Source organism: Cololabis saira, chromosome 6 (assembly GCF_033807715.1).
Source record: "Cololabis saira isolate AMF1-May2022 chromosome 6, fColSai1.1, whole genome shotgun sequence".
NCBI classification, from domain to species: Eukaryota; Metazoa; Chordata; class Actinopteri; order Beloniformes; family Belonidae; genus Cololabis; species Cololabis saira.
This window is the reverse complement of record NC_084592.1, coordinates 48591972-48603559: the sequence shown is the minus strand read 5'-3', so window position 1 is coordinate 48603559 and position 11588 is coordinate 48591972. Positions and strand designations below refer to the sequence as shown.

Sequence of the window (11588 nt, the reverse complement as noted above, 5' to 3'; positions counted from 1 at the left end):
ATATATATATATATATATATATATATATATATATATATATATATATATATAAATAAATGACTTTGAGAAATCTGGATCTTACATATATATCTTACACACACACACACCGACATGATCCACTGGGCGGTGCCTCTCAACCTTCTTCTCCTCTCCTCTTCCCTTCCTCTCTTCTCCATTTCCATTTTTATTTATTATAAATATCTCATAGCTATTTTTGTCCATCGTTCCTGTAGTTTCTTGTGCCGGCCCCCCTTTTTTCTCTTTTGTGCATGTTTGCAGGCCGGAGCCTCGGGAGCTGCGTTCTGGCCTGCGGTCCCGCCCCCCCCTCTCTGGTCATCCGGCTGCTGCTTCCACCTGCCTACATCATAGTATATATATATATATATATATATATATATATGTGTGTGTGTGTGTGTGTATGTAATAGGAAAATCAGGCTAACATAACAGGCTTTATTCACATTCATTTACACATGTTCATGCTACATATGTTGTTAAAAATAAACATAATATACAAGAGAGAAGCTTTTTTTTAAACGGGAAGAACAAATGCCAGAATAATACTTGGATATAAATGTCCATCTTTGGGTTCTATGTATCACAAGAAAAGTCACGTTGAGGCATTTTAAAATCTGAACCCAGAAAAGAGCTGAACACACTCGTTCATACAAAATAAAAAATTCAAAGAGCTTTATTTGAGACGAAAAGGTGAAACATCAATTCAAGATCACATGTCACAGAACAGAGATAATACTTGCTTACACACACACACACACACACACACACACACACACACACACACACACACACACACACACACACACACACACACACACACACACACACACACACACACACACACACACACACACACACATATATGTAAAACAAAAACACCATATTTTTTTATAGGAAAATCAGGCTAACATAACAGGCTTTATTCACATTCACTTACAAAAGTCACTTTAAAGGCATTTTTGAGGCATTTTAAAATCTGAACCCAGAAAAGAGCTGAACACACTCGTTCACACCTCCATCTGCTAAATGTTTACGTTCTTCCTGCTGCGGCGGCTTTTGCATCACGATACGTTGCTCTACAGAGCTTTGCTAGCTCACTGTCCAGAGTACAGCGTGTCTTTCTGCTCCATCTTCATTGAGTCGGCGCTGCCGAGGCTGTGCAGGTTCATGATCTCCCTCAGCTTCAGCCTGAAGTCCTTGCAGGCGAAGTAGTAGATGAAGGGGTCCAGGCAGCTGTTGAGGCAGCTGAGGCAGAGGCTCAGCTTGTAGGCGGCGTACAGCGAGCGGCCGTAGAACAGCCGCATCACGCTGTGCAGCAGCAGCAGCGCGTTGTTGGGCAGGAAGCAGAGCACGAACACCAGCAGCACCACGGCCGCCAGCCGGACGGCCCGCCGCTTCTGGGCCGTCCGGGCGTCGCGGCCCAGCCGGACGATAACGCTGACGTAGCAGAAGGTGGTGACGCAGAAGGGCAGCAGGAACAGGATGACCACCATGCCGAAGAGGAAGGCGGCCCACGCCGACACCGACGGCAGCATGGACTTCTTCAGCACGTCGAAGCAGGTGGTGATGCCGAGCTCGGGGACGTGGAAGGTGAGGTCGGTGGTCATGAGGGGGTGCAGCACCCCGAGGACCAGCGCCCACATCAGCAGGCAGACGGCCACGGCCACCCACTTCCTCTGCCGGCCCCGCAGCAGCATCGGCCGCACGATGCCCAGGTAGCGGTCGACGCCGATGGCCGTCATGGTGAGGACGGAGCAGTACATGTTGGTGTAGAACACCAGGGTCAGGAGGCTGGAACACAGGGAGGTCAAAGGTCAGGGGTGAGTCACAACTTCCTTCAACTGAACAGTTCCAAAACCGAAGCCATAAAAACCGGCCCCCCTCACCAGGTCCAGTCATCACCCAGAACCACTCCTTCTCCGGTCCAGACATCCCCCTCTCTAGCTCTGTTACCAACCTCGCTGTGAAGCTGGACCCACAACTTACCTTTGTAAACCACAAACATCTGTACAAAACTTGCTTTTTCCATATACAGAACATATCCAAACTCCACCTCTTCCTCACTTTTTCCAATGCAGAAAAACCCGTCCATGCCCTGATCTCCTCCAGGCTCGATTACTGTAACAGCCTGCTCATCGGTATCCCCAACAAACACCTCCAGAAACTTCAGAATCCAATACAAGATTGCCCTCATCACCCATCTCTGCATCTACAGCAGGCCCTGAATACCTCAGAGAACCTCCTGACCCCTCACTCATCCACCAACGCTAGATGCCAAAAAGCAAAAGAAAAGGCGAAATTTCGGACGCTCATTGCTCGGCCAAACTTTACTTTAGGGACATAGTTCAAACTTTCAAACACTCAGCCCGATTGGCACTAACGGACTGTACAACTTCATTATGCCAATTATTACAGTTTTTGGAATATTTAACTTTCTTTTTTTTTTTTTCCATTTGATTTTGGACGCTTGTTGCTAGGCAACAGATTATCGTTGAGACATCGTACAAATGTTCCCCGACTCGGCACGCTGTGGACTTCCACATATTCAAATTTCATGAAGCTGTGATTTAAGGAAATGTTTTTAAAAAATCCAGGCCAAATGGCCCCATTCATTCGGATGGAGTTTTTTACCACGGTGAAAAAAAAACCTATCCATTAATGTAGCCTGAACCGGAACGTGCACCCATGCATGGCATACATCGTTAGATGCTTTTCCATCGTGCCACGATGGGCATTACTTTTCTCAGTCAAAAGCGTTACCGTGGCGACGCTAGACGCCAAAAAGTGCGCCCCATAAATAACTATGGGGAGCACAGGAATGAATGAAATGCAACCGTAAACACCTCAAACTGACATAGAACCACCCCGAACACAACCACTACAGCCCCAAACCAAAGCAGCGAGAGGGGACGAATGGGCAGTAGGGCATGCCCATATCAAAATTTCCTGAAATTTTCTAGATATTATTATTATTACCTGCACATGTTGGAGCCCAGCGTCCAGTCGTATCCCCGGAGCTGGTAGGAGATCTGGAAGGGCAGCGCGGTGCCCAGCGCCAGGTCCGTCAGGGTCAGGTTGATCATGAAGATGATGGAGGGAGTCTTGGGGGAGGTGCGGAAGAGCAGCAGCCACATGGACAGGCCGTTGCCCACCAGGTTGACGGAGGTGACCACCATGTAGACCACGGAGATGGCCAGGCTGGTGTTAGCGTCCTGGAACAGGGACAGCGTGGCGTTGTCAAGCCTGGCTCTGCTGGAGTTCCCCGTCATGGCTCTTGTTTCAAAACAAGCTCTTTAACTCGTACCAGATACTGAGAGAAATGAGGAAACGAAACACATGTTAGTTTGTTTTGTTTTTTTTGTGATCAAATGTTTTTATTTATCTTTCATGATTTTCTTATTATCAACGGTGGCCTCTACAATGATGTTAAACAAACATTAACACATATTCTCAGCCCCTTCCAAACCATTTGATGAAAACAATTGATAATTAATAATAAGAAAAACAGAAAAAAAAAGATAATACAGAGATAATAGAACAAAGGACAAAATAAAACAAAGGCAAAACATAATAATATCAAAAACTGGACAAGGATAGCTGCAACAAGGTCGTCTATATCAATTTTAAATACATCTTTCAAGTTTGGCCTCAATTTGATCTGCTGCCATAAACCAAAATAAAGTATTTTGTTGTTTTGCATTCTGGATTGGGGCTGTAGATGTTTCCACATAGATAATATCAAGAAAAGTCAAACACCAATGGGAGATGTTAAGTGTGTGGTGGTTTCCATCTTACTGCTATTATCTTTTTTTCTGCTGTTAGGCCAGCAGGCAAAATTTTTGACATAGTGAAGCATTGATTGTTGATAAATTATTAAAATAAGTGTTTGAGTGTTTACTGGAATATTCTGTACTGTTATCGAGGATAATGCAACCTGTTGCCAGAAGTTTGCAACGGGTTGGCATAAGGTTCCCAGACCAGATGCATGAAGGTTCCTGGTTTATTCTGAGAGCATAGTGTACATAAAGAGTAGGGGTGTAACGATACACTAATCTCACGATACGGTACGATACACGATATTGAGGTCACGATAACGATACGATATTATAGCAGTATTTTTTTAACAACCTTGATAGAGGAATATATGACTGGAAAAAATTGTCTTTTATTTGAAAGACACAAAATACAAAACATTGCTGTGCGTTTGCCCTATTGTTACAGTTTGTAATGCTTTATAACTGTTTAAGTTTTAAAGAGAAAGCCAGGCCAACCATTTTCCACAAACTGAACTAAAAGTAAAGTCAGGTTTGCATTATGATCTTCAGTTTCATACAATAAAATATTTAGACACAAACTGAATAGTTTCTCTCATTTATGACTTTACTTTTTTCTTTTCCAGAAATTTAACAACTAAAATGTAATAAATAAATAAAAGTAAATAAATACATACAATTTTAAATCATAAAAAAGATTGATTCATGCTCACCTTATAAGTGTAAGAGGAGATTTATTTTTGTTAAGGTTATTTTGGTAATTCAGGGTTCATTATTTTATAAATGTATTATTTATATTCTGATGTAAATCAGGGACTATAATGACACTAGTCAGTTTATCTGTAGTGATTAGTCTGTTTTAGATTGGGCGGAGTGATACGCCACAGTACGGCACTAGGTGCTGTGTTGATGTTCTAAAATCCTACACTGTTGAGGGACATTAAAGTACACTGGAACTCAGCAGAAGTTTCCCCGTGTTTATCCTACTCACCACCCCAAAAAGGTTTAATTTAATAAGGTAAGGCTTAACTCTACACCAGCCTTACATAAGTAAAGGTTCAGAGCTCAAAACCCCCAAGAGCCCCGTGATCGGGACCAAAACGGAACTAGTTTCTTCTGAGCGGAGGAAGATTTTGGTCCGTGGGTCGAGGCGCGGTCGTTACTAGTCAACACAATAGATTAATATTAATAACCCAATATCAGATACAGTTTGTCACCTCCACGACACGTATCGTGACGTTTTTGTATCGCGAAATTTCGTGGCACGATATATTGTTACACTCCTAATAAAGAGCTAACCAGGATCTTCATATGGTAAAGCTTGCGAGGTGTTGAATAAGTTCTGGGCAAGGAGCCTCTCCTTGTGTAAAGGCACCAGGAACGACAGTACCATCTTTGTCGCAGGAGGCGAGCAAATCCTTCTACTGGTCAACCAGTCCATCCAAAGCCTGGGAAGGCAGAACAGCGCCGATCAGTCGGACAAGCATGCAGGCGAGGCGGTACGGAAGCACAGAAGGCCTGGCGAGCATCAACAACAACCAGCTCCCCGGAAAGTACAAACTGTGGTGCTACAACTACAGATTGCACCCGAGGGTCCTGTGGCCCCTGAAGATGTGTGACATTCCATCCTCCACAGTCAATGGGTTGGATAGGATCGCCAACTCCTACATCCGGAAGTGGCTGGGTCTTCCGCGCGGCTTCCCCGACACAGGCTTGTTTGGGGCGACTTCGCTGCAGCTGCCGATCCAGTCAATCACCCTGGGCTACAAGCAGGAAAAGGCGAGGTTGGTCCTCGAACTAAAATAATCCTCGGATCCCACCGTGAGGAGTGCACTTGTCCCCACCCGAACAGGTCGGAAGTGGCAAGCAGGCCCAGAGGTCGCCAGGGCGGTCGGCAGACTCCAACACCAGGAGATAATCGGCAGGACGCAAGCAGGGAGAGCAGGGCTTGGATGGGGAGAGTCCCCACGCTTGTGGTCCAAGGCCACGGAGAGGGAACGGAGAGCCATGGTTGTGGAGGAAGTGTCAAGGGCGAATCAGGAGCAGTACGCCATCAAAGCTGTGTCGCAAGGTCGCCAAGGAAGATGGACCACGTGGGAAGGCTCCATCAAGAGACCCCTTAGCTGGGCTGACCTGTGGAAGATGCCACAGGCCAGACTCAGCTTTCTGCTCAGGGAAACCTACGACACCTTGCCATGCCCCAGAAACCTCCACCAGTGATTTGGCAAGGAAGAGAGCTGTTCCCTCTGCAGTCGCACCCAACACCAGCCTACAGCATCGACTGTCGGGCTGGAACTACTGTACTACGAAGCAGGATTTGGGGTTAGCGAGGTAACTTCAGGTTTAACCCTGGGTTTTCAGGACTACGACGGTGGTTCACTTCTCACCGGGGTACATCGCCATGGTAACTTATGCTGAACAGCTAACCTGCTCCGGAGCAGGTTATGTTCGAGATACAGATCGCCGGGTGTAAAAGCACCGCCCACTGACCAATCAGCTCTCTTGGAAAATGGCATGCCCTTTCGAAGAGAATCCAGTGGAGCTTGGTGCGCGGATCGTGAGAGGATCCCTCCGATCTTCTTCTTGTCATTTTTTTTTCTGTTTGCTGCAAGTAATGTCAATGCTATTTCATTGTGCTTTTGTATACTGATATCATCCTAAAACAGAGTGATAGAAACACTAAAGCCTTGTACTTGTTGTACTTCTAAGATATGAAAGTGAGCCTACTTACCGCTTTGAATTATGTTTTAATATTTATTTTTTATTTGCTCCCATGTGCGTTTCACTCCGCTGGGGTTGCAGCTGAAGGAATGAGGCTACAATTGTCATACACGCCATACGAATACATCTAAGCAACACATGCATTTAACAGAATAGACAACTGTAATTATAGTCAGATCTACTTATGCCCTAATGATGGGGCAGTGATGTTTATATCCCTATGAACTTACGCATTTATACAGTCAGCGATCTTTTGCCAGCTGTCTTTCCTGCATTTTGCAGCTGCAACTGTGTTGCTTTTTGCCTGTATTATATGCCTATACTCATCATATTTCCGTAAAATTATTGTTTGCTCTTCGCTACTGAAATAAGCGGCTCTGACAGCGGACTTCTCCATGCTTGCGATTGGTCATGCGCTGAAAACACCGCCCCTTTTATGTGCACGCGCTCATATCCAGATTGGAGAAACCTGGGTTGATATACCGAGTTGATAACCACCGTCGTGTGACCGCTTAGCGTGATTGCAATTGTCCGGGTTAGTGAATCTGGATAAGGAAAAGATATCCTGGGTATGTTGAACTTGCTTCGTAGTACAGGCCCCTGGAGGCTCTGACGGTGTGTTCAGAGCTTAACAGCGTTTTTCAAAGGGGGAGGAGCAGTATTATGAATTATTTTATACACTAAACGGACATCTGAGTACAACATTAAATTATCAAAGCTGAGCATTTTATATTTGTTAAGTATAGCATAGTGATGACATTGACATGATTTTCTATCTAAGTATCAATAATATCTGAAGTAAACAAGAGCATGAGGGCTGAGTGATCAGGGCAAAGGGGAACTCATCAGAGCAAGTGTGATGTGAGTTTGTAACTGTAACTGCAGGGTGGAGCGCTCACACAGGAAGACGTTGATTTGTGGTGAAACGTGTCAACGGTCGCTAACGCGCCGACGGTTGGCACCTTTTTCTGCTGCCGTGCAGCGCGGAGATAACGCTCAGCTAAACCCTGCACTGTGGCAAACACACGCTCAGCTAAACCCTGCACTGTGGCAAACACACGCTCACTAAACCCTGCACTGTGGCAAACACACGCTCAGCTAAACCCTAAACACTGGTGGGTCTTATCTGAGGCCTCTGGCAGGATGTTTAGCTTAGTTTAGTTTAGTTTAGTTTAAGTTTAGTGTAGTTTAGTTTAGTTTAGTTTAGTTTAGTTTAGTTTAGTTTAGTTTAAGTTTATTTCAGTCATATTTACCTTTCAAGGCAACAAGAAACAGACAAATTTTACAATTTGACTGAAAAAGGCTCTGCAGAAGCAGAACTTATTAATGCTTATTAACGCCTACTAAACAACTGAAGCTACACAATACGTGGTGTCAAGTGTGAAGAAAAAAAAGAACAAAAAAAAACCAAACTAAATATAATATATACATATACTGTACATGTATGTGCAATACTGACCGAACCGAGCAACACCTGCCATAGAATCATGCAATACCTGCCAAATGTGAATACTGTATGTTGTCTTCCTGTTTGTGTCTTTTTAGAGATTATTTATTTTTATAGTTGTTGTTGTTTTAATGTATCTATTTTTTAAACCGTGCACCTTAAAGAAGATAGCATCCAATTTTGTTGTTCCTGTACAAATGACGATAAAAACATTCTATTCTATTCTATTCTACATACACTTGCATACTGTACATACATGTAGACACACATACATATCTCTTTTCCCCTTTTTTCAATTACAGCCATAACTCCAAAATATAAATGCACATTGCTTAAGTTTGAGATCAACGATGTGGGGGCGGACAATGGTCGACCACGACTTTCTCTGCACGTGTGGTGAAGATGGAGGAGCCGCCGCAGCACCGCAGCACTGAGGAACTTTACCCCAGAAAAACCTCTGCAGTGTGATGTTTTCTTATGTAAATGTGAAGGAATGGAAAGTACCTGGTTACTACATGAAAACGTCGTGGTTTGTTGGCAGAGACGCCTCGAGAGTCGCTCGGCAACACGACGAAGCACGACGAAGCTCGGAGAACTGCGCTGGAATTAAACTGTCTCTCAAGTTCATGTTCAAGTTCTAGTTGACTTTATTAATACCCGTGGGTAGATTTGTTTTACAGCAAAAGGCATCTCACACACAATCTTTACCGTCATTCATTTGACACAGGACAAAAAAACAATGAACAGGTATCACAATGAACAGGAATCACAATCACTAACAGGATAAAAGCAGATGTTGCCCACAAGGCAAAGAACAATGAACGAATAAAGAAAGTAAAAACAAGGTCAGGGTTTCTAATAAATGGAAATAAATAAGTTAAGAGCAGGATAAACCTCAGTAATAAAAAAAAAAAAAAAATATATATATATATATATATATATATATATATATATATATATATATATATATATATATATATATATATATATATATATATATATATATATATATACACACACATATATACGTATATTTGTCCTTTATTTATCTATCGCCACCTTGTCTCATAAAAGGATCGTACATAAACAGAGAAACGAAAAGAGGAATGTTTTCTGAAAACAAACCGATTCCAACTTAACGGCAACAGCGTAATTCATTCAGATTAAAAACCAAAACACTTAAATGATCATTTTAGGATCAGTCGATCTACAAAAGATGTTTATGTCAGACGGCTGTTTGTGTTTGAAGAAGCAGCTCATTGTCATGTCGTCTTTTAGTCGTGGTTGTTCCCTTCTCTGTTTCGAGAGAGGGGAACAACCACGAAACGAAGTGATACTACGCACAAAAGAAAACGAGGAGAAAGAGTTGAGCCAGCAGCACGTGCTGCTAAAGGCTCTTACAGCCGTAAAGTCTTATAGCCATTAATATTTGGTACTTTAAAGTCTTAAAGTCAGGACTAATCCCACGTTAGAGAGCTCAGTAAAGGGTTGGAGGTCTTACCTTCAGGGACGCGGAGGCAGATGTGGAGCAGGAGGGGCAGATGTGGAGCAGGAGGGGCAGGTGTGGCCGGTGGGGGGCAGATGTGGCCGGTGGGGGGCAGATGTGGCTGGTGGGGGTAGTTGGGGCAGGAAGGCAGGAGGGCATGTGAGCGGCAGCTGCGTCTTCGTGGAGGAAACAGGCTGAAGTGCCAGAGAGGAAACAAGTGACCAAACTTCTGCCACCAACTGAAGTAACGGCTGTGGAGCAGCGGCGCAGGCGTGGAGTCGCTCTCGCTGTTACCCAAGGGTGCTGGTGCGAGTCCTGCTGCACCCAACTAGTCACATCCATCACCTCTAGTTACTAGTCACTAGTCACTAGTCCCTTCCATCACCTTTTAGCTACTAGCTACTATTCCCTTCCATCACCTCTAGCTACTATTCCCTTCCATCACCTCTAGTTACTAGTCCCTTCCATCACCTCTAGTTACTAATTACTATTCCCTTCCATCACCTCTAGCTACTAGTCACTAGTCCCTTCCATCACTTCTTGCTACTAGCAACTAGTCCCTTCCATCACCTCTAGTTACTAGTTACTAGTCCCTTCCATCACCTCTAGTTACTAGTTACTAGTCCCTGCTTAATGTAGTGTACATTAATATACATTGTCCCGTCTAAATAAACTTTGAAACAATAGTCCCTTCCATCACCTCTAGTCACTAGTCACTTCCATCCTGCCGTCTCTGAACGCTGCGCTACGCAGAAAAGTCGAAACAGAAACAAGATGAGAGCTCTGCTGTTGGAAATTCCCAAAATGTTTCAATGATTTCATTTTTCTTTCTCTTACTTGTCGACTCGGCGTAACCGAGGTGACTCAGATAGGAAACCCCCACCTCATGCTGTATGCATGCAAGTGCAACACCAGGAGGAGGAGGAGTGGCACCAGTGACTCTGCACCCTGCGTGCTCTCAGACACACACCTGGTCCACACCAGGACCCGGTCCTCATGTGGACCCGGTCCTCATGTGGACCCGATCCTCGTGGGGGCCTGCTAAAGTGAAGTGAGAACATGAGATTTCACGAGGTCGCGGCGGCGTGTTTGTCCTCGTGCGGCTGGCTTCCTGTTTGAGCTTCTGCTTTCTGGGGGTGAAAGTGTGACAAACACCTTCTAAGAGGTTTCATCATCGGCCTGAAGACAGAAGCAGCTGTGTGTCTTCAAATCAACCCTCAGTGACTAGTATCTCATAACCATCATTGTTCTCCATTGTTCTTGTGGTTTGTTGTGCTGTGTGGCAGGGTGGAGGAGCTGCAGCCACTCAGGATGACGGGACACAGGTGTGGCCCGTCAGCCTCTCCACCCTGCCAGCCTTATAAGGGAGAGACAGAGAATCTGCGGGGGGAAGGACTGGGAAGCTGCTGCTGGTCGTGGTGCTTGTGCACGTGTGCCCTGGGTGTGAGGTTCAATAAAAGGGTTCTGCACTAAACTCCGTGTCCTCTCTATCCTGTCGGTCGGGCCCCCGTAGCACTCGCCGTGCTACATGCTGGTCTCCGAATAGAGGGTCTGCATTGACGTAACTTCCCCCACTGGACCCCCTTACTGCACTGAGTGGCAAAACATCAGCAAAAATGTCTGCAACTAGTGGAGAAGATGGGATACCAGCCGATTCTGGGCTTAAATTAGCGTCAGTTGGACTTGACAGTGACCCGTAGAGTTTCCCCAAGAACCAGTGGTCCATGGACATTAATATTTGGTACAGTTACCAAGAACCAGTGGTCCATGGACATTAATATTTGGTACAGTTACCAAGAACCAGTGGTCCATGGACATTAATATTTGGTACAGTTACCAAGAACCAGTGGTCCATGGACATTAATATTTGGTACAGTTACCAAGAACCAGTGGTCCATGGACATTAATATTTGGTACAGTTACCAAGAACCAGTGGTCCATGGACATTAATATTTGGTACAGTTACCCCAAGAACCAGTGGTCCATGGACATTAATACTTGGTACAGTTACCAAGAACCAGTGGTCCATGGACATTAATATTTGGTACAGTTACCAAGAACCAGTGGTTCATGGACATTAATATTTGGTACAGTTACCAAGAACCAGTGGTCCATGGACATTAATATTTGGTACAGTTACCCCA

At 44.6% G+C, this 11588-nt stretch overlaps 1 protein-coding gene across 1 annotated transcript; it reads right to left on the bottom strand.

The window, feature by feature from the left end:
* Positions 1–81: 81 nt before the first annotated feature.
* On the bottom strand, positions 82–9666 carry LOC133446611 (P2Y purinoceptor 8-like). The gene is made up of 3 exons (XM_061724684.1): positions 9460–9666; positions 2994–3327; positions 82–1808 (listed from the first exon to the last, which is right to left on the bottom strand). Exons 2-3 carry the CDS (start codon positions 3284–3286, stop codon positions 1112–1114), a joined length of 990 nt encoding a protein of 329 aa, XP_061580668.1. The 5' UTR covers positions 3287–3327; positions 9460–9666; the 3' UTR covers positions 82–1111.
* Between the last annotated feature and the right edge of the window lie 1922 nt (positions 9667–11588).

Excerpts from the sequence above, each read along its gene's own strand:
- LOC133446611 (XM_061724684.1), bottom strand. The coding sequence starts at position 3,286 with ATGACGGGGAACTCCAGCAGAGCCAGGCTTGACAACGCCACGCTGTCC. Across the intron at positions 1,809-2,993 it reads CTGGGCTCCAACATGTGCAG|CCTCCTGACCCTGGTGTTCT; the intron begins GTAATAATAATA and ends CCTGTGTTCCAG.